The sequence below is a fragment of the Orbicella faveolata genome, unplaced genomic scaffold, assembly GCF_042242905.1.
Source record: "Orbicella faveolata isolate gen_17 unplaced genomic scaffold, um_ofav_v1 contig_34, whole genome shotgun sequence".
NCBI classification, from domain to species: domain Eukaryota; kingdom Metazoa; phylum Cnidaria; class Anthozoa; order Scleractinia; family Merulinidae; genus Orbicella; species Orbicella faveolata.
Genome location: NW_028301563.1, coordinates 16927595 through 16951900, shown reverse-complemented (window position 1 = coordinate 16951900; position 24306 = coordinate 16927595). Strand labels below are relative to the sequence as shown.

General features: G+C 38.6%; 1 protein-coding gene across 3 annotated transcripts in view; it reads right to left on the bottom strand.

Moving 5' to 3' along the window:
• Positions 1 to 18057, bottom strand: part of LOC110043868 (uncharacterized) — a 54911-nt gene extending 36854 nt beyond the window's left edge. For 2 of the 3 annotated variants that reach the window (XR_016210157.1, XM_089299044.1), the window contains exons 1-3: positions 17964 to 18057; positions 17691 to 17754; positions 778 to 2963 (exon numbers count right to left, since the gene is read on the bottom strand). Coding sequence is in view for 2 of the 3 variants with exons in the window: in XM_089299044.1 (XP_089155170.1) it covers positions 778 to 2911 (2134 nt within the window). In the remaining variant the exon portion in view is untranslated. Of the gene's footprint in view, positions 1 to 777; positions 2964 to 17690; positions 17773 to 17963 lie in introns of those variants that run through there. The other variant, XM_089299045.1, reaches the window with a different exon arrangement.
• Between the last annotated feature and the right edge of the window lie 6249 nt (positions 18058 to 24306).

The window sequence follows — 24306 nt, the reverse complement described above, 5'->3', positions numbered from 1 at the left end:
TTTGACGACACGTTCATTAAGAGTTAGGGCCTAAATGATGCATTTTAAATAAATAAAAAAAACAAACAAACAAACAAAAAAAACCGGGAGACATAACCAAAACAAACAGAGTACATATACATGCATAGAATTTCTCCAAGCGAGAGGGACTTAGGGATACATTTGAAGTGAAAGAGAATATCATTCAACCAAGGTCCACTACTAAAACAAGCAGCGAGAATATTATATTTAATCGAACCTTTTTGGTTCATATAAGCTTCGGCGGCATATCAGGCGAGTTTGGTTGAGCCGTAGTTTGTGTTTTGGTGAAACGTAGTCAAAGTATTAGAAACAAAGACCTCAGTGCTCTAATCGAGGATGCGTGTTCAAACTGCCTAATATGCAATTCTTAATTCTTGAACTACTCACTTAAATATCAATTTTTATTTCTCTCTTGTATTATACTGTATTTGTAATTTCAGAAACAGTTTTTATATTATTTATAATTATTAATTCTTACTTATTCCTTGTGTACCCAATTAATTTTAATTCGTATTCTTAATTGTATATTTTAAATCTCAATACATTGTAACGTAGTAGTGTCCCCAATTAGCTTCTGTAAGCTAAATACCTACCCTGACACTTAAATAGTTATTATTATTATTATTATTATTATTATTATTATTATTATTATTATTATTATTATTATTATTATTATTATTAAAATACCCATGGCGAGACCTAACGGGCCTGAAATGTCGCCGAAGCGTTACCAAGAAGGTCCGATTGGATATTTACCATATCCAAACTCGGCCAAGCTTCTGTCGTCTAACCAATTTTCAGCTTCGTTAAACACCCACTCATGAGTGCCTTGTTGGTATCGTGCTACATGATAGTCAGTGTCCCGTATGAACTCTAACTTGTCGAGCTCTTCTTGGGTCTTCATTTCTCCTTGAATAACTTGCTGCGTTTTGGTCTGAGTCTGATGCAGCTCTTGCAGTTTTGACTGTGTCTTGGTTTTGGCGTGGAGAACTTCATCCACTTTTAACTTTCTATCCTGAAGTGTTTCACGGACTTCTAGTTGGGTCTGACGAACACTCGTAACACTCTTAGCACGATATGGATGGGTGTGGATTCTCAGCTGTGTCTTGATATCCTCTGGACTATCAGCCAAGTCATGTTGTACACTACGGTAATCTTCGTTCCCCCAACGCTCGGCCTTTAGCCTATCAATTTCTACCTGATTCAATCCCAGAGCAACAAGAACAGCACTAACTTCCTGCCACAAAGCATTGAAAGTTGGTGTATCAACACCAGTGGTAGGCACATGAGCATACAACTTATTGCGGAAAAACTTAACGCGAACAAGGTTTGCTTTAAGGGAAGTGTCCATTGGGTCTGGCATATTGTGCCAACCTGATGGAGGAGGGGATAGTCGGCATATGTTGGTCAAAAGGTGGAATAGTAGGTAGATATCAAATGTTTTGGAATCTGGGGTAGCTCCACCAGGTGGGAACAGTAGATCCCACCGCGGTTTACGTAAAACTTCTCTCTGCAAAAGACTGTCCAGAGTAGCATAGTTTAAATAAAGACCAGCAGCCAGGTTTGCAGGAGGATGATATCTATCAAAGACATTCCTTAGAACCGTTGTTCCGCCGTCAATAAGAAGTCTCCTAAGCTTGGCGCCATTTGTCTTCTCTTCAGAGATGGCCAGGGGTGAAGGTGCTGCAGCAGCCATGTCAGTGGAAGTTACACTAACTACCATGTCGTGCTCCACATCACGGTAATCTTCCTTCCCCCAACGCTCTGCCTTTAACCTATCAATTTCTGCCTGATCCAACCCAAGAGCAACAAGAACAGCACTAATTTCCTGCCACAAAGCATTGAAAGTTGGTGTATCAACACCACTGGGAGACGCATGACCATACAACGTATTGCGGAAAAACTTAACGCGAACAAGGTTTGCCCCTTGGGAAGTGTCCATTGGGTCTGGCATATTGTGCCAATCTGAGGAGGGAGGGCGTAGTCCACAAAACTTAGTCAGAAGAAAGAACAGAAGGGTAATATCAAATGTTTTGGAATCTGGTGTGGTTCCACCAGGTGGGAAGAGTAGATCCCACTGATGTTTAGATATAACGTTCCTCCTAAAGAGGTTTTTCAGAGTGTGATAGTTTGCATAGAGTTTATACGATAGATATTGCGGGGAAAGAATCCTATCGAAAATCTCCCTAAGAGCCATTGTTCCACCATCAATAACAAGTATGCTCAGCTTGGCTTCATTTGTCTTCTCTACAGAGCTGGCCAAGGGGGAAGGTGCAGAAGCAGTCATCTCAGTCGATGACACAAAATCGGCCCAGTCATGCTCCACATCATAATAATCTTCCTTCCCCCAACGCTCAGCCTCTAACCTGTAAATTTCTACTGGATTCAACCCAAGGGCCAAAAGAACAGCAGTAATTTTCTGCCACAAAGCATTGAAAGTTGGTGTCTCGACACCACTGGTAGACACATGACCAAGCAACATATCATGGAAATATTTAACACGAGCAAGGTTTGCCTCTAGGGAAGTGTCACTTGGGACTGGCTTAGTGTGCCAACCTGATGGGGGAGGGGATAGTTTACATGTATTGGTCAGAAGGAGGAATAGTAGAGAAATATCAAATGTTTTGGAGTCTGGTCCAGCTTCACCAGGTGCAAACAGTAGATTCCACCGATGTCGAGATAACACCTTTCCGCTGAGGAGGTTACGCAGAATGTCATAGTTTGCTTTGAGTTTATCCCTTAGATTTGTCAGGGGATAAATCCTATCAAAAATCCTATCAAAAATCTCCCTGAGAGCCATTGCTCCGCCTTCAATAAGAAGTCTGATCAGCTTGGCTCTATTTCTCTTCTCTACAGAGCTGGCCAGGGGTGAAGGGACAGCATCCTCCATCTTGATTCAAGATACACAGTACAGACGGTCACATGAAGCTCTTCATCAGTACCTGTGTGTTGTAAAAAAAAAAACATAATTTCAATACTTGTACCACTTTGAAAAGTAACCAGAACATTGTGATCCTGGAAACTTCGCAGACTTGGCCTTTTAGGTAAAATTACTGTTTTAAAAAGCCTCATAGCTTCACAGCTGGTATATATTTTTTCTCCTCTGCAAACAAATCATACAGCAATAAAGGAGATAAATGTAATGTTTTACAACTTCTTATGGAATGACAAAGGCGACAAAATAAAAAGAAAGGTAATGATTAATGATTACTCAGAAGGGGGACTTAAAATGAGTGATATAACCTCCTTTAATAGATCTCTCAAAGCCACATGGATAAAGAAGTATCTAGATAAGGAAAACAATGGAAGCTGGAAAAGATTTTTTGACTCAGAACTTGAAAAATATGGAGGTGAAGTAACACTAACTGGAAATTTAAACATAAAAGACAGTCGTAACATTAATAAAGTATCAGATCATTTTTTCAAAGAAATTTTTGAAATCTGGTCAGAAGTCAATTATGAAAAAAAGATTGTATCAGATTATCACTTTCGGTCATCGCCCTTATGGTATAATTCACTAATAAGAGTTGGGAATAGACAGCCCGACCTTTAACCTTTCTCTGAATCATTTCTTCAATAAAACTTCTTCAAAGATATATACCCCATAACATCAGAACCTCTATGAAACATGAAAGTTTCTTGTCAAAATTTTTAAAAAGCAAAAAACCTAGTAGACTAGTATATAAGAAACTTGTATCAGGAAAAAGTGAACAACCCAACCGAAGTCAACAAAAGTGGCAGGAAGACGTCACTCTCACAACAAAACAAGAGCTCAACTGGAAAGAGGTTTACCAAATGGCTTTTCAATGTACAAAGAGCACAAAACTTATAACTTTCAATTTTAAATTTCTTCATAGAAGAATATCAACAAACAACTTCTCGAAAAAAATTGGTCTCGTCGATAGCGTGAAATGCACTCTCTGCGAAAGAGAAACAGAGAAACTTGCACATTTATTTTGGGCTTGCCCAAAAACTCAATATTTTGACCAAATACTTGACCAATATTTTGACCAAAGGTGCAGTCCTGCAGCAAATGTCAAAAACGTGAAAAAAAAAAAAAAAAAAAAAAAAATGTAACGATTTCTCGAAGGCGCCCCACCTCCAGCTAAAAAGACGAAAGACGAAACGTTGAAAAAAAAAAAACAAGCCGGATGAGTCATTAAGGCTCTTGTAAGGCAGCTCACAGACGAATTGGATTAAGGTAGAAAAAGTAGTGGAATAAAAGGCAAGAATTGGTGGATTCAGAGTATTGAAGAACGGAGTTATTTTGAGAACGTTGAAGAATACCATACAATAGAATCCCAAATCCGCAGAGCATAAATGTGCATGGGTATGTTTAGTCAATATAATTAATAAATGTTTGGAGTTAATACTTCTTCAAATGACTTATAACTTCCTTTTTTAAGCAAAAGTACAGTACTTTATGCAAGAAAGTATTTGAATAAAAAAAATCAACCACAGGTTGTTTATACAGACTGGTTATACCTTTTTAAGGACGGTGCCTACTTTTGTTAGTGCGCACACGTTCTGCGCATCACGGAAGGCACGGTTTAAGCGCCACGTGCGCGCTGCTTTGACATTAATGCAATCAACTACGCTACCAAGTACACGACTAAAATGAAAGCAAAATTTTCCTACTGTGACCAAATCAAGATTAATGAACCTGTACTTAAGGTGATTCCCTAGTAAAAGAACCTGCCATAGATTTCCGATGAAACTTGGTATGTTATTACAGGAAAAGGAGACATTAAAAACGTAGTAAAAAGAGGGGGTCACCGTGCTTGTTTTCACGCCACAACGCTGACAAATACGGTTATTTAGGTGACTCTTGGTAATCTCCGTGTGCAACAAATAAGGTCGATTGTTTTTCAATGCAGCGTGTTATATCACACAGAGTTTGATTTTCTTTGATTATTCATTCATCTACGTCCCAGAAAAAATGTCTTCAAATATCCTGCATTTTTTTTTTCCTTTAAAGGAAACATAATTTTGGACACTACTGTTGGGCCCGTTATGTCTACCTCTGAAGTATTTATTTCATTTGCCAAAAATGTAGAGCGTTGCGCGCGCAAGGGTTATGTTTTGAATGCCGGTTTTTGCATTCGTTTTTACACCCGGTCCTCTCAAACTAATTACATGTAATAAGCAATGATTAAATAGTGTTTTACTATTATCTCTGTTAAAATTATTGGTTTTAGTCTTGAATTATAAATGCCCAAACAAATACGTCTTTTTTTTATGGCTTTACTTGCGATTTTCTTGAATTTCCTTCAGTGAAATCTTTCCAAATTTTCACAGCATATCGCTTCCTGCGGGATACGAATTTTGAAGACGAAAAAAGTAGGGTTTGTAAAGGCAGGCTTTTCGATTTTGCAAATTTACGTCTTTTACCACTGCGAGAAAACTGGTCTTATAGATTTCCCTGAAAAACAAGCCGCGACTAAAGTAAAACATTTACTACCAATCTGCCAAGTTTTACGGAATTTCACCGAAGGAAACGCGAGAAAATTCACTGTCAGTTCTGCTTGTTGTGCTCATGTTGACGTAATAAAAATCGAAAAACAGTGACGTTTTCCTTCGAGCGCGCGCAGATTACTTGAGCTTTCGTCCTAAGCGCGCGTGCGATGGTAAAACTATAGGAAGCCACCTTAAGGGTGGCTCCCTATAGTTTTACGATCGCACGGGCGCTGAGGAGGTAAACTGCGTGCGCTCAAAGGAAAAAGCCAGTGTTTTTCGGTATTTTATAACGTCAACACGAGCACAAAAAAGCAAAACTGGCAGTGAATTTTCTCGTGTTTCCTTCGGTGAAATTCCGTTAAATTTGGCAGATTGGTAGTAAATATTTTACTTTGGTCGGAGCTCGTTTTTCAGGGAAATCTATAAGACCAGATTTTTTTTGCAGCGGTAAAAGACGTGAATTTGAAAATATCGAAAAAAACTGCCTTTACAAACCCTACTTTTTTCGTGTTTAAAATTCGTATCCCATTGAAAGCGATGTGATGTAAAAATGTTGGAAGATTTCACCGAAGGAAATTCATGAAAATCACAAATAAAACCATAAAAACAGTAAAAAACACATTTGTTTGGGTATTTATAATTCAAGACTAAATCCCCAGATTTTAACAGAGATGATGGCAAAATACTATTTAATCATTGCTTATTACATGTAATAAGTTTGAAAGGACTAGATGAGAAAGCGAATGCAAAAACAGCATTCAAAACCTAACACTCGCGCGCGCAACGCCATAAATGATTACCCTAAGGAGACACCTTAAGGACGGTGCCTACTTTTGTTAGTGCGCACTCGTTCTGCGCATCACAAAGGCATGGTTTGTCGCCACACGCGCGCTGGGTTGACATTGACGTAATCAACTACGCTACCAAGGTCACGACTAAAATGAAAGGAAAAATTTCCTACTGTGACCAAGTGAAGTTTAATGAATGTGTACTAAAACCAGGAATACTAGAATAGCAGCGTATCGCAAGCCACTAACTGTTTACGGCTTCCCATTGAAAACCCATCGAAAATTGTGCTGAAATCCCTTCTGAAATCCAACTTTAAACACGTACCTACAGATGGCATAGTGCGCGCGCAAAACAAGTGCGAGAGATCCAAACGTTTTACTTACTTGGGAGGTGACAGGAAAAAATGTAACGGGCACCGTGAAAGTTTTAAAAAGAGATGAACAAGTTTAAAAATCGCATGGTTACCCCTACATCTTATGTAATGAAACGGAAGTGGCAAGCCTATTCAATAATTGGCTAGTTTCTGGTGGTGAGCAAAAGGTAGTTAGACTGTATTTTAGCTGAACCAGAGGAAGGCTGTCAGAGACGCTAAAAGCACCGCTGTAACGACTTTGTTAGAAAGCATGGCAAAAATGGTTTTTATGCTACCATTTGCCACGTAGATTTAAGAACTTTATAAATGTGTTTGCTTTTCCGTGTGTAAAGGCAAATTCTAAGGAAATCTGTCACGAAATTTTTCATTTCCTTCTTTTTTTCAGAAAAATGCTGATGCCAGCATTTTAGTTGAGATTCAAAGTTAATTTTCTCAAAAAAAAAAAAGTGCGTGGCTACCTCAATTTTTCTTTGTGGATTCCAACAGCCCTTGCAAAAATCTACTTTTTCCGCCTGTTCCCAACCTTACATACGGCAGATGCGCACGCAGTACGAGCGGCAGTCAAAACTGAGCTGTCCTATCCAAACGACAAGATGAAATAACCTTTTTCTTCGTAGCGAACAAAAATAAAGACAATGAGAACGTTGCTTTGGTATAGTTAACTTGAGAATTCCGGGTTTAATTTGACAAGGAACAGCATATTTTGTTCAAAACAAGACAACTATTATCCTACTTGGCGACACTCGACGAACTACGAGCGAGTTCTCATGGCAGTCAACGCCAGGGACCATTTTTGGCGCCAAAATAGAAGCTTGGAGACAGAAAAAGTTTCATATTTTTCACTTTTCACATTCTGATATGGTTTTGGGAATTTTAAATCCCTTTTCGTGAATCTTTAATGCCATCTCCAGAGAGAAAAGTTACCTGATTTCAGTGTTTTTCCTGTTAACCTACATTGACATCAGAACAGTACAGTTTTTCCCGCCTGCTGAATCCTGATTGGTCAACTCAAATTTCAGGCATGCCAGCCGTATGCAAGGAGCCTGGCACGAAAACCTTAGTATTAAGTAGACACTGTCCTTAAATGGAATATAATTAATTTTGATTGGCACAGGAAAATTAGTGGAGGGGAACAGGGACTTGACAGCCGGGTGAAGGGGTGGGTCATCAGGGAATGATGTCAATAACGATGACTTCACAATCCTTAAATAGAATAGTGCCATTATCGCGTGGAGGGGTGTTTGGGCTTTGATGACATTTTTTACCGTAGGGTGACGTAAATCCCCTTCCGGATGATGACATCATCATGGAGAGAAGCTCAAAATAGATTGGACGAAGTAATGGAGTAGTTTTAGAGGATGACATCATGAAATGGAATCCCAGTTCAAATTGGTCCATTAATGAGTAGAACAGTTAGAAACACATTTCAGAAGGGTAACTTCATAACAGAATAAAATATACCTTGTTTTTTAGCGCAGAGTGCACTATTGAGATGGTTCTGGGGGCTGCCTGGCACTAAGGCACTAAGGCACTATGGCGACATGGCACTAGGGCCTGAAGGCGTGGGGGTGGGGTGGGAAAGGCACCTCTGTACTCTACGTAAAACATGTTTCATCTACGCCAGTTGGGTGTCAACATCGCAAAGCTATATATTAGTTTCGAGAAACCCCTTGCTCTCCTTGTGGTACTATTCTCTTTAGAACAAAACCAATATGCTCTAAACGCATGCACAGATTATTTAGCGTACGTGTCTTCTATTTATTAGGTGGAGGTTACATTGCATACGGGATCACACACAAATGTTGCGTGGTTTGCCTTATGGTAGAACCCAACATGTAAGACGCATGCGTTCTAGCATCGTTATTGAAGGTTATACACTATGTTTCCATGCGGTTTTTTAAATGTCATGTGAAGTGAGAGAGAACGGCAATTCTTTTTCAGGTAGCGCCACTTGTCCTTTTTTAGTGCACCAGTGCCGAAACATTACTGTGGCTGCGTATCTTTTAGAATCACCCACAGATCGGTTCAACAAATATCATCTACTGCCTCCTACCCTTCCCCCCTTCCCCGAAAATAACGGTTCCCCGAAAGTAACGTTAATTTTCTTAAACTATGATTTATAAGCTATATTTGTCTAGCAGCAGAGTCAAATGATGTATTGTAGCGTAATCAGTTCAACTGCGATATATTGCGATCATAATTGTGTGTTACACTTTCGGCCTATATTACCAACATTTAGGGCCTTTTTTTGTTCATACAGTCCGCTGTGATTATGTGGGTAGTTAGAAACATACATAAACAGGACTTTTAATTTCTTGCGTTACGTATCCACTTTGTCTGAAACGACTTTTACCGTACAAACGTTTTTTAACCATCCGCAAGTTACGGCTACCCGCAAGTAACGGCTACCCAAAAGTAGCGGCCCCATTCCGAAAGTTACGGGGCCCATTACTTTCGCAATTCTACGGTACCGTGCCAGAACTATCAATTGCACTCAGCACTTTCTGAGAATGTCTCACTAGTTTTTACTTAATTTTTTTCTGCTTGGGAAATCCTAATTATGTTGACGAAATGGGACTTGTCAAGGTCTGAACCCTAAATTTGAATTTACACTTTCAGTAGTCGCTGAGCAGAATAGATAACGCCATTAATTACCTAGACGATTAGACTGATCTTTGTTAAGTCTCGAGATCAAATAGTGTGATTACTATCAGTTTTAGCGCCTTGAAGCCAAGAGGTTTCGTCTTTTACTATCCAACTGCAGCGAATACTGTTCAAATAACAGTACAAATATACAGCGATATTGTACAGTAGAAAACCTGTTTGCCGTAGAGGTCGGCGCGCGCACGCAAAACTGTCACATTCTCCCTCTTTCAATGATAAATTTATCGACTACAGCAGTTGGATAATAAATCTCTTATTAGAAGTATTTTTACTCGTTGTTTGTATTTTGACGAGCCCTAGGGGCTCGTCAAAATACGGCACAACTCGTAAAAACATACCGCGATACTACACACCAAAACATCAAATAAGATATATATACGCCTTAGTCATTATAAGAATCTATGATTGCGAATAAATCGATTTCTATTTGGTCTTTTAACTAAATAGGCAGAACGAAACAACTCTGTTTGTTCAAAGGCAATCGAGTTTTTCCATTGCGTCTTTGTTATTGCAAAATAATCTCCCTGGGGTCACTAACGCGTAAAGTTATGCGAGTAGACAAGACCGACAAAATGACCAAACAAATGTTTTCTTTTCCAAAGACGTTTATTGCAGTCAACTAATCTTAAAATATTTACAACTCTCAGAGCTCTGACTTATCAAGTGATCATTACAAGAGGTTTTGGGGAAGAAAAAAAGGTTAATTGAGTCAGATTCAATTACTGCAAACTATAGCCCTAGCTCATGACATCCGAAATTGAGTCAATAAATCCCCCACCAAAGGTTGTGTTACATGAGAGTGAGTACCATGTGTAGATGCGAAAAGTAAGATTCAATTAAAATGTAGTGTAGCCACAAGAAAATCAAAGTGCTCTATGAGCAAACCCGTAGATTTCCCAGTGAATGATGATTGACATGAGCTAACCTTTGCGTAAAATGGAATTACTATTTCATCTGTCCCCAGTTGCGGCTCGTTTACACTGTCACGCCACCAAAAATAACAATCGTATCCATTCAATAAATTAAGTCAAGAATCCGGGATATGATAGATGATTGATATATAAACAACCTCACCAAGATTTAGGTCTGAGCGGTTTTTCATTCACGCGTTTCTCGGAGAAGTGTTTCACCTTAATTTATAGAGCTCTGTATGGAGACACCATGTTGGTACCCCTTGGAGGGGCACCAACAAGCTGTAAAGTAACAGAAACATCTGTCTTCGAGTTTCGCTATTTAAGCGAAAAATTATTACTCTAGAGCTCTAACACACTGAAATTAATAGTTTACTTATTCTAGTGCAAAATCTTAAACGATAACTCATCTTTTGACCTAAGCAACGCCACCATTTTAATTTCACGCAACGCATAAACTTGGAAATTCAAACTCGCTCTGTTACAAATGAAAATGAAAAATCCTGTCGAGCTTAAGGGGGTATGGTACCCTAAAATATGGCGATGTTCATGAAAAATTCAATTTCTTGGAAATACAAGACTTAAGACCCTTGAAAACTTGTCAAAAACATTTTAAAAGGATCTTGCGGAATTTTCTTCTACATGAGTCTGAAATTTAAGGAAAGTGCACAGTGGTATAAGCTTTTTCAGTAGCAACGGCCATAGCAGCAACTGTTTACTATAAGAACGTGACAAAAAATATAGATTAGTTTTAACATATGTGAACAAAACTATTTAGAAAAAAACTTTAAAGTGCTACTGAAACGAAATTTTCGTGAGATTTTTGGTTAGTAATAAAGTTTCAACCTTACTTGGAAACACTGCGGACTTTTTTTTCGCATACTGTAAGCCGAAACTGCTTTTTCAGCCGTTCGAAGTTGGCTGGTTAGGCCCAAAATTGGCGGCCATCTTGGCGCGGCCAAACAGCCTAGTGACGTCATTGGTTGTATTACCCTCATGCCGCCTGAAATTTTAGAGTGATTATGGGAGAAGAGAATACTGTTCGAAGCCCCCCAAAAACCATCTCAGAGCTGCAAAGCAGATAATAATAGTAGCCTTAGACTTGAAGAGGTGGAGAGTCGATCCTGGGCTTTTCAGTCTATTTAATTGGATATTTGCAGGATATTTTATGTAAGCAAGCAAACAAGTGCAATTTCTTAAATCGCAAAATGATCGGGACACTTGGTGAAATGGCCAGCACTCAATTAAACAATATCTACACTCATAAAATAAAAAAAAGACATGAAAACAAGAGAAAGCAGCTTTTGAAAATATTATCCGGAGTGCTGCTGCGCGAATTGCAGCAACAACGCTTCGAGTTTTCGAGTCGCTTCGCTTCGAGGAAACCGGACGCTTTGTGAGTTTCACCGCGGACGAGATTGTGCTACAGTGACCTTTAGTCCAGTTGTATCTGTTACATCCTACAAGTTATCACAACAGCAGCAATTTAAAAAACGCTCTTCTTTTGTATGAAGGGAGCGAATTTAAAACTATAAAGATAAACTAAGCTGCCATGACCCTACAAGTATGTTTTCAGGAAACGAGAGAAGGTGTGACAACGTCGGCGGCGAAAGGTCATATAAGCAAATTAGTTCAAATTCTGTTCAATAAACCTTCGAAAGGAGCGCAAACTAGTGGCATTTTAACGATTTGCTTAGAACTTGGATACTATTAATTGAAGATCATAGACATAAGTATGCGCTAAAGAACTCAAAGTAATCCATCGGCCGTGTATGGTTAGCCAAATGTAGCAAAATTTAACAACTTGCACCTTCATATTCAACAACTTATATTTATGTTCAACAAGATATATTTACATTCAACATTTTATATTTGTATTCAACAATAGGCATTTTCTTTCAACTTCAACCAAAATTCTTTTCATTCAACAAAAATATTTGTTCAGCTTCAACCCAAATGATTTTCATTCAACAAAAATAATTATTCAGCTTCTACCAAAATCAATTTCATTCAACAATATTTGTTCAACTTCAACCACAATTATTTTTATTCAACAATAAAAATTATTCAGCTTCTATCATGCATAGTGATTTAATAACATACCTTCTTTTATCACAAAGGTTTTGAAAGTTCCCGGAAAGTTCAGAACCAGGCTGAAAACAGACGACGAAATATCGTGTTTGGGCTTCAGGACGTGATATAAAAGTTACCACACTCGTCTTTGAAATCTCTAATCGAGTACTCCAGATGTTCGAAAAGCATACTGAGCTGTTCTAATCTGTAGCATTCATTTTGGTGAATCTACACTCTTTGGCGCCCTCCAACGTTTATGATGTGTATTTCCTGTCAAGACTGGACAGAAATTACAAGGTAGAAAACTAGTAGGTATCGACAATATGAAGAATAAACTTGAATAAATCAAGTGAAAACAAGAGAGGATCTATAGCGCTTCTTGCGTGAATACAACCAGTGACGTCACAAGGTCCTTAAACTCGGTTCCAGAGCCCGGACACAGTTTTGCTCCAAAGAGTCGATTTCGACAGCTAAAAAAAAACACTTTCCGTTAGAATTTGACAGAAATAAAGTTCACCATTATTTTAAGCGCGTTTGAAACTATAGATTGGGCTAATAAAAGAGAGCACGAAAATTTCATTTCAGTAGCACTTTAAGGACACGCACAACTTGATTGGTATACATGTAATTAGTTGTGAAAAGCTCCGAATTGCCATCACAGGCTCATTCATTTCCTCTATGAAAAGGAATATTTCCCACAACTGCAGTAATGTTTTACAAAATAGAACAATCATTGCACCCTCTCCCCCGAGATCCAATTTGCACCTCCCCCACCGCTATTTGTGGCCTGTTAAATGCTTAATACTTCGTGTAAGAAACTTAAAGTGCATTTTTCTCAGAAAAATGTTTACTTTTGTACCGATTGACTTTGCGCCAACATTTCTACTTTGCAAGTTTTTGAGTAGAATTCCTAAAACTTGGGTTAATCGAAGACCAATAGTGTAGTCACTGAGTGATAATATAAACCAAAAAATCGTAACATCTTAATGTCTGTCAAGTAACATAAGATGATTTGTCCACTGGGTGTGGTATAAAATAAAGTTACAGTATTTCCAAATAAAGCCTGTAAAAAGCATTGAAAATAAGAGTTGACTGTCAAAACTTAGGTTCATTGCACAGAGCAAGACAGAAACTTGCACGATATGCTTATTTGACAGTCAAATCTAGGCTCGATTACCAGCCGCTGTTCGGGAAAAGAGCCCGCGCTCCTCCCCCGAACTTAACATAGACCGGACTCGAGAAAGCGGCAGAAATCGAGCCTAAGTCAAATCTTGTTTTGTAAAAGAGCGGGAAGTGTTGCCGTCAATACTGTAAAACACTACCCTCAAAAGGCTGTGACTGGCTCCCATAGCAACCATTTTGAGTAAAACTTTCAAAATTTAATTTCTCTTCTTGAGTGCAATAGCACACAATTGATCTTTCTTCACCATATTTAAACAAACTTTTTGGTCCATTTTAGGGTACCATACCACCTTAAGACGCCTAAAGTCCCCTTAGATCACCCAAAGTCGCCTTAACTTACGGCGACTTAAGGTCCCAGAGTAGGCCTTGCAAATAATTGAAATCACTAGAACACTGACTTTGCTGTTTATTTTGAGGGATTAATTTATGCTGCTACTCTGGGCTGAGCTTCTTCCAGTGTCGTAAACAAGCAAAAAATGATGTGAAGCCCGAAATATTTATATGCCAGTTGTTGCCATTCTCGTTATTATGTTGAAATGATCAAAAAAGATATGCAGGCTATGATAAATTGACTCTAAACAAATTTTTTCAAACATTTTATCAGTGAAACTTGTAAAACAATTTCCGATAACAATAGATAATAATCAATACCAATCGATGAATTAATCGTTGTCAATTACTATCAGCAATCGATAACTCACAACTTTTTTTCTTCATCGATTTTCATCAATCGCTATCAGCAATCAATATCGATTGTTAGTATAATTTAAGAGCTGAACAAAGAGTTTCCAGCAATCTGATTGGTCAAGCGATTCCTTATATGACGCTATATTCACCAATGTTCACTTCGCCTTTGGCGAATAATTGTTAATTATTTATTAATATCAATTATGGTTTATCGATTGACTATGCCTGGATTATGAAACAGCTGCATTGTAAATTATAGGCAGAAAGTATATGTCACAGGATTTGGACATTCATTTTAGACAGTCAGACAGTCAGCTTGATAATTTCTAGAATATGTCTGAACAATTTTTTTTCCTTGTTTACTTCATACTCACACTGTACTTTATGCTGTGGCAAATGTACATGTAAACAAGTTGACCTTAGCTTGCCAGTAAATGGGGACAGCTTCTACCAATATTAGAATCATTTAGAGACAGTTTCATCATCCCTCTCAGAAAGGGCTACTTAGAAACGATTGGCTGAGAATAATACCCTGCCATGAAGAAACAGTGCCTGCTACATCTTTTCATGCAATAAGACATTAAAGGATTACATTGCATAGCCCTGATCTTGTACGTGAATGAAAAGAATGTTTTTATTTACAATACAACTTTTATCCAATGGGCATATACACTGTAACTATGCCCAGGTAGAGGGGGGAGAGGAACCTAACAAAGTTTTATACAGGGAGGCTCTACCCTGTTTCCTTTTCTGTAATGTTTTTGATAGAAAAGGTTACCTTTTCATATGCCAATCCAGCTTGAAACCAGGAGGGGATACTCCTTATAGAGTATTAAAGGTGTACTTTTTCAGGCTGGAGGTATTTTATAAGAGCAGAGATTTTGAACATTATCGGTAATATTGCTAATTTATCCTATGGGAATGTGAAACAGAGTTCAAGCTGGGAGGTATATGAAAGGATAACCTTTTCAGTCTATACCTTTTCCTAAAATTCCTCCAGCCTGAAAAAAGTACACCTTTAATACACTATAAGGAGTACATTCCCTCTCCTGGCCCCCGCTATGATGCAATACATCTGATAGGGGGATTACAGATTGTAATGTATAGATTGAAGAAAAACTGGTGAAAATAATTTTCTTACTTGGAAGCAAAAATCACGAGTATTTTAGATTACGTGTATCTTGTAGTTTGTGCTAATTGAACTAGTAATGCTGTCAGTAATATTCAAAAGGACTGCAGATAATCCTTCTCTGATCAAATTTTCGTAAGGACTACACCGTATTTTACAGAATTCAAAATATTTGACAGGTACAAAAAATTCTCTTCTTCATAATTATTTCAACTAAGTTCTGAATTCAGGTGTTTCAATATCTTGTCTCTCAAAGCAAAATAAAACTCTACATCACCACGAGCGACCATACTTGTTTGATATGGCTGGACAGTATAGCTCTTGCAAAAAAGTAGATCTACACAATCTCTTGGATGCTTATTTGCCCATCCCTCAAATAAATTATTTTAGCATTTATTTTCCTTGTGCATGGATGTTAATCATCTGTGAAGAAATGTTCACTCTGGGAGAACTACATGGAATTTACCAATTGGCAGAAATGTAGTGTGAATGACAATGAAATGAAAAGCTAACTAGTACTAGGCAATTTGAATTTCTTGCTTGAAGTATCTTTTCAAAAATACCAATTTTAATTTTTGAACTTTCGATAGGAGCGCTGCCAGAATTAAAATAAATAAATACAAATTGCATTTTACAAATTCTTGTTTTACAAAATAATCCAGGTTTTGCAAATCTATTGTTTTACAAATCAATGTTCTACAAATCCATGTTTGACAAGTCCATTTTTTACAAATCAATCATGTTTCACAAATCCAGCCAAAATGAATCCAGTTTTATAATATGCCCACAACAAATTGTTTAGGGAAAAAACGTTTATTGAGTCAGATTCAACTACTGTAAACTACAGCCTAGCTCGACCATTACATCAAATTTACTGAGTCAAAAAATCCCCTGCAAAAGGTCCTGAAACCAAGGTTGTGTTAAGTAAGATTCAATTAAGCTGTTATTAACCAAGCAGACATTCTGTATGGGACAATCTTGAGTGAGGTCTTGAGTACAGACCAAATGCAGTGAGGCCTGCACACAAGACCGAGGTCCAGATTCTACCATACAGACTGACTAAGCTTGGTTAATAGAACAAAATAGTCAATATTTTCGCATTTTAGTTTGCAACTTTTTCACTGCAAAAGGCAACTGGTCTAGATGAGAAAATCTAGATTGTAGTCAATATTGATTTCAGCCAATCAAATTCATGAATTTGGTAGTTCCCAGTACTTGCAAGACAGTCAGTCACATAATACAACTGTACGATGATTGGTATAAAGAAGGAGTAAAAGCTACAACAAAAAAAAGGAAATATTGATTGGAAACAAAGAGCTCACTGCTAGATAAGTGAAGAATGTTTGAAGCTGTAGTGTTGTCAAGACCTGATATACCTTTGGGAATTTTAAAGGCTTTTCAAGATACCTAAGCCATACTAACTAAACATTACTTTGCCAATATCTCTATGAGGTATCGTTAAATGAATTCGGAGGGGATGTTGCACTGGAAAAGAAAACTAGCACCACCAAAGTTGTGGGGAGAATAGTTGGTTGGGACCAAAGCTGTAATAGGAGTTACCAGTAGGTATTAATTCAGGGTACTTTTTGTCAAGCACTGAATTCAGACTGTAGCTTCTTGTTGGTTCAAAAGTATTTTAATGGTTGAGCTAATTCAGACTTTCATTCTGTTTGCTGATCCAGATTCAAATAATTACTATTATTTGTTACTGGGTTAAAAGCTGTTTTGCTTGCTATGTGTTCAATCCAGAAGCATATGGTTCAATCCTACAATCATGTACTCACATGTGCAATAATGTGACACTTGATCGATAATAAATGGGATTGTTGTTGTTACTGCTTTTGAAATATTTTTCTCCCCAGAACATAATCATGGAGTGTTGTTTAGTTGCCTTTATTTAAGAGACTCTTGATACTAGCTGAACTGTTCAAAGTTAATGTATCTCATTTTATAATCATGCTGTGATAGGTGAGCTGGTTGAAGCTGTGATTCAACATTAAAAAAAAGAACTTTAATGTTAATACTGATCAAAAAACACCTGATTTCTTCATGTTAATGAAAAAGGCATGCCATGTTGATACACGTTTAAAATCTTGAAGATTTGCAAAATTTACTCTTGAAAACAGTGAAATGTCAGTCCAACATGTGGAAAGCCAAGGACCACCCCTCCCAACCGGCTGGCCAGGCAGGTCAGATCGATTTCTAGCAGTAGACAATTTCCAGCTGTAGTTTATCAGAAGGGCAACTACAAGAAAACAACAGCCTATCAAGAGGCTGTACTATCCTTGATTTACAGGTGTAGAACTAAATCAGACACAAAAGTGGATCGACATAAATATTGCAGGGTGCTGCTTCGTAAAACTGATTTAGACTTGTTAAATTCGTCAGTATCTACCACGCTTACCTTAAATAAGTATAAATCGATGAAAAATATTACATCTTGACTGTAAACTTGCACGGATTGAGTCCTGTAAGATGACAACAACACTCATTAACACCGAAAACTTCGTCTAATTTATAACTATGAACAGTTTATATGAACTGCTCACAAGCACACGTCAACTTCGATTAAACCGGAAGTCATCCTACTGTAGTTAACCGATTAACAAGCCATACAAAAATAATCAGACGTATTTCTGCTGTAACAAGGAGTACAACTGATTGTTTCAGTACTAACCACGCTGCAAAAAACTTGATTCTTCTTTAGGATGTCACCAAGACAACTTCCGAACAGGGGACCAAAGAGCTAGAAAGCTCAGAGTTTTCCCAGAAGCCCCAGCGCATACGATCTTAAAAACAATAGGTCCGCAGTGCGTACTTGTTAGAACGCATGAACGAGTTTTGTACAGAAAGGGAAAATCTCATTCGTGGTACAAAATGATGGGACAAAATTAGCCCTAGAATCAGTCATTCTGGCTAGGTGTTTGTCTCTCTTTTCTTCATTTTTTCTTCTCTCCTTTTTTGATCTTTCTTTCTTTCTTTCTCTCCTTTTTTTCTTTTCCTGAAAGAACTAAAGAGTCACAGGAACAGGAGGGATTTAGCTTAGGTCACCTGTAACTCTTGCCTTACTCTCCTTACTTGAGTTACCCCGCCGTTTCTCCGACCACGTGACAAAAAGGAACGGAGGCTCTGGGGACAAGAATGATGTTCATGGCACGACGCAATCTCGTTTTCAGAGGCCGCGATCCTTTTAATTAGCACCGGCCAAGAATCGAGACCGCGGGGAAATGGGAAGTGAGGAAGTTTTAGTCACAGCGGTTATTAAGAGTCTCTAAGCCCCAATGGGGGAGGGAGCAGTCACATGTGAAAAGGTTGGGGATGCTCGTCGTCTCGCTTAGGTTTTTACATCTCGGGTTTGGTTTCACTTAGGGCAGTCAGGACGAAACGCCTCTGTTATTAGTCGTTAAGGTATCTTCTTTTAGGGTGCAGTCGACGAAATAATAATGAAGAAGGCTGTCATTTTCATTTTAAAATTATCAAATAAAGCTCTAGCTACGCCCAGATTGTTCTCTTTTAGATTTTCCATTGAGCATTACATGGACCACCCTAGCGCAATTATCAACCTCACACTTTGATAAGCTCGCTTTGAGTATCTACGTGTAAGTTATCCTGAACAGTCTTTGGTCGGTTCATCCACTATATAGGGCGTGGAAGGGTAGACATTAAGGAATGGTCTACCCTAAGACGTTTTAAATAGAGATCTCACTACTTCCTTAGTCCGCGTAAAGCATGGCCAGGTGCGATACTAAAGCAGCTTAGAAGTCAATCACTGCTTGTGTATACAACGTCGCACAGGGTCGTACAGCACAGCCAGCTTGTCAACCTGACTCTAAGACGGTTTGAAGTGGAAGTGAGAGTGAACGACGCTCCGACCCTCTGAGAATTAGGCGCCCAGTTTGTAAAATATCTCCACCGCTCGGTATAAATTGGATCAACTATTGCAAATCTCGGAGCCCGAAGCCAGTGCTCGCAAGGAATGGTACCCACAAGTTAACTATGCTAACTAAGTTAAACCATTTTTGTTAGACTAGTAAGAAGTACAGGCCACCCAGCATGCCAGGCAGGCGAGGAAGAAATCCCCAGTAACTCTAACAAAGAGGCAAACCGTACGCTATCTAAGCTAACTTAAGCTAACCGGATTGCTATATAGGATAAAAAGACTGAACTTATTTAGGTTGGCGGAATGTCTTGCGAAGCTCACTACCTGGCACTTTGAGTAGATCTAGCGCTCGTAAGGTAAAACCATTTCAAAAAAATTAAAATGTTTCGTTTTCAATAGCATTCTCTCTCTCTCTCTCTCTCTCTCTCTCTCTCTCTCTCTCTCTCTCTCTCTCTCTCTCTCTCTCTCTCTCCCATAATTAAGAGTTTTCCGGAAAACAGTTTCCGGCCGAGAATTGCCCCGGCAAGATTCAAGCCGGGCGAAATAAAAGAGGCGACATTTTGGTGTCCTTGCAGGAATATTGAAAAATCCTTAGACACGTACAAGCCACAAGTGTGGGACGAAATTGGAATTATGTTTTCCTTCTTCGATCGTAGCCAAATTTATTTTTTAGAGCTAGAACTTACTTTTAGTAGCACAAAAGATGTTTAAAAACTACCAAATGCTTAAGTCGTCACAAAATCTTGCCAGGGCCCATTCTTATCCCCAGAGCCTCGGTTTTTTTGGCCACGTGATCGGCGTCAACGACACGTTGAGACGAGTAGCACTGGGAACGAGAAATGAATGCCCGGGGTTGAAGTCAAGGCTTTGTTGTCAGAGAGAAGACCTGGGGACGAGCTTGTTGGGGGCTGCTACAAAAAGTGTGAAGTAGGAAATGGAAAACGAGTAACAGGCAAAACTAAGAACATCGTTCCAGAAGAGGCCTGCACAGTATTGACTTACGGCCATATTCACAGGGTACCTACGCCGAAGGTATACCGAGGTTTACAAAATGTTTGGTTTGTGGTGGATCACCGAGGTTCTCAAAAAACATTTACGCTTAGAATGCAAACCTGACAGTACGTTGCTAAAACGGTTGAATAAATCAATTTTGACGAAGAGGTACCTGATTTGAGGCTTTTTCCCAATTTGAAAATGGGATGTTACTTATGATGCTGAAACTTTTATGATTAGCTGTTCATTCACTTCTAGCAGAAATTTTGAGTTGTTATTTATTCATTCTCTACGTTTTCTGACATTGTCAGAGCGACCGCATTTTGACACGGTACTTAAGCCAAATTCTGCATTTTTGAAAAAAAGTTAGTGGTTTTCTTCTTTTTAGTTTTCTTGAGTATGCCAGAATTTCAACTTTTCACAATCCATTATTTTTCAGCACGTTATGTTACTTTCTAACTTGCACAGAAAGCAATGAAATCCAAGATGGCGGCTTGAATGAGGTCGTATGTCGTCAAAAACAACAACCTGCAATTAAGCGTTCTATTTCAGTTCGTAGCCTCCCACTCAGAGATTTAATTAGCTCGTCGCGAACTACTGCGCATAGGCAGCGTTAGGAACTGCGCTGACTGAAAGGAATGAGCCATCTTTTTCTCCGAATTTCCAGCCATCAATGCACGGAAATAAGCTTTTTCACATATCCGAAGGCATGGCTCTGGGAATGACTTCTGAAAAACTTTGGACAGACACTTTTAAATTCGATACCAATGCTCGTCGACGGGAGCCCATCACCGAGAGCGTGTAGCTGCCATACTAAGACTATGTCTTGGCAGTTTTACAGACTGGTCTGTTTTTAAGCTTCTTTTCCCGCGAAATAGGTCCGCTCTGGTCTACATGGGTGCGCATCAGTAAGGGAAAAATAATTGCACGCTCCAAGTGATGGGCTCCTGTCATCGACTACAACTGTAGCAAAAGCCACAATTTTGATAAACAACACTTTTCTATAGGAACTGTCTTTGAGACAAAAACCTTAGCTAAAGGTATTTTGTCACGAGCTTCTGAGCCTTGTGAAATGAAAAGAAATGCCTGTTTTTAAATTGCCGCCTTTTTGACCGGCAGGTTCTTTCACTATGAAAATATCATGGTACCCAGTCCCTCACGGTTAGGAATGACGTGAGCAATTTCGAGCATGCCAGGTCATTTTGCCCCAGTGTCCAACCTTGCGATCTGTTATAACTTATCGTTTGTTAGCACAAGTTTGTTAATTGTTAGACTCATTTCTAATTAACGCAAGATATGTTGTAAGCTCCCTAACAAAGACGGAGCTTGGCTGTTTTTAAAGCTAAAACTGGATCACTGAAATCTTTTTAGACCAGAAGGTCACCGTGTAGTCAAAGAACCAATCAGTATACAGCTTGTTGTTATCTTTTGTTTAACCACCAATCAGACGAACGTCCAGACTGTGGACATTTACAGACGACTCGTGAAATAAGTGTATCAGGCGTTCCCTTTTTTCTTCTCTTCCGCCATACAACGCAAAAAAAAAAAAAGACCCAGAATTGATCGCAGGTTACAAAAACAACAAAAAGAACAAAAAGATTTCATCTCTTTAGAAAGAAAATCCAGGGAGGGGAAGGGTGTGTTAAAATACTGGATCAGTCTCACCTGTCCAAAAATAGCAAACGTGTTGAATTCTCAGCCAATTAAGTGTAAACCAAATTCTTGACTGAATGCGGTTTCTTGCTCATTAGGGAATCTGTGATAGACCTAATGTGTCACTTAAGTTTTGATTGAAAAAAAAAGTCTATTGTGATTTTAGGATATCAAATAAAATATTAAATATTTAAACAAAATATCAAGTTATATTTCCAGTATTTCCATATGCATTCAAGCAATCAGTGCAAGGACTCGTTCTTGCCTACTGGTATATTTTATAAAGAGCACCGGCAAGCTTTCGTTAACTGACGAACGATTACACCGGTACTGCCGGCCCAGGTCACCGCGCTTTTTCGAAGTGGTCTTTACTATTCATATAATTGTTGGTGGTAATAACTATGGAAATCATGGTTCACAACTAAATAGTAAATCAAGTTTGACGAAGACAATAACTGCAATTTTACATTTTACTGTTACATTTTTAAGTTTTGTCATTGAGGAGGAAGGATCCTCCATATAGGCCTTATACCCAAAGTAATCCCTCTTAAGTTATTTCTATAGCTAGACATGGCACCCAGTTCTTCCGCAGATAACGTTACTACGCGCGTCGCATTAGTCTAAAATAATTTCAGAGAAGCCGCTTGGGCTGTGCCCACGAGAACAAAATCCGCACCGTCGGATTGGCCACTTTTAGACTCTTCTGGGATTTCCGAAACCGGGAGTGATGAGTGGGATCACCTTGGAACTAAGGCCTATATTTGGTTAACTATTCTACCTCTCATCCACTTCTGCATCCTTGAAGAGTGAATTAATGATAGTTTATACGCAATTAGTTTAAGATAAATATTTATTGGCCAAGAGCCACAATATGGTGGACAAAACCCAGCAACTCAACGTTTATTACCGATTAAACAGAAATGCAAAAAATCATTTATTGGCCCAAATTTTGCTCGGTTGAGACTTAAATAGGTCAATTAGACAGATTATGGAGAAAAAAAAGAAAGTTTTGGAGAAAGTTGTGCTTTGCTTAATTAATGTGTGATGCAACGACCAAACTGCAGCGCTTCACATGTGTTATGACATCGTCTGATGTTATGATGATGTTTATCTTTTAACTCTTCCAATGGAGTTCGTATTAAACGGGGGTGATTTTCAGTCAAGATGAACAAAAATCAGTGAAAATCGGATAGTCCATGGTAAATGACTGAATAAACAAGTGAAAGTCCGCGGGAGCTAGGATTGAGTCATATTCAGCGGTTACTTGCTGAGATACACGAGACATTGTAATATTCACTTCCGGGTGGGTTGTAAAAAGTTATATCATGTCAACAATAGCAAATTGTGGCGAATGTTGAATTGTTGATAAGCAACGTTATGAAGTTTTGGAGCAACTTTTGGCATTTGTGGGCAACTTTTGAGTAACCTTTGACAAAGAAGACAGAACGAGATAGCGGGTGGTTTCCGTGGGCCTATAGATCGTTTTCACGTGACGTCATCAAATTCCAAAATCCAAAACTAAAGAGCCACGAAAATTTTTATCCTCATAAGGCATAAGGGGATCTAAACTTAAATCTGTTTACAACTTTTAAGCTCAATAGTGTGCTTGGTTTAGAAACCAGTGCCGTTTGAAGTTCAGAGTTATGTCGGTGCGTGACATACCACTCCGATCGCGTTTGTGGAGAAATATACACTTATCTAATGATTTTTAGCCTTTTTAGGAGTTAAAGTGTTAGGAAAGGTGCTTGTGTAAATGTTTGTTGGCTCAGTTCAGATAATCAGTCACCTAGATAGCCAAAGTAAGTACCAGATGTTTGCACTATTTTCTGGCCGCCATGTTGGTGGAGCACAGAGCTCCACCAACATGGCGGCTCCATACTAGGCTCTGTAAATTTGCGCAAAACATTTCGACGAATATCTGAAGTTTGGGAAAACGCAGAGACCCAAAAATTGGAGAAGTTTCTCCTTTACCTGTCTCCTATAATATCAAAATTTCTTGACTTTATCCACTGAATAGTTTTCGATTTATTTTTTCGTTGCGTGACAGTGAAAACCATCTATAGGGAAATTCCCGTCCCAAGGACAGTACCAAGATTTTAAAGGTCCCACCCCCAGGGGATTAATTAAATCATAACACACCGTACTTAGATCTTCCTCTGCAGATTCGTTTGCAAGTCATAAATATTAGTACGCGCAGTTATCAAAGAGGGGTTTACAAACAATGAAAAAGACAGTAGGTACTTTACGGCAAATTTTAACACAATTCAGGAAACTGTAACGCTGGACACTGAATAAAAAACAAACATACATTTAGTGAAAATTCAAACATAAAGCTAAGAAGATAACAAGAAACTTTCTTCGAATGAAGCTGAATTTTTTTAATGAAATTGATTGCAGCAGCTTAGAAATCAGTCACTGCATACGTAAAGGGTCGTACAGCAAAGCCAGCTTTTTTAATCTGATTCTAAGACGCATTGAAGAAGCTGAAAGCGAC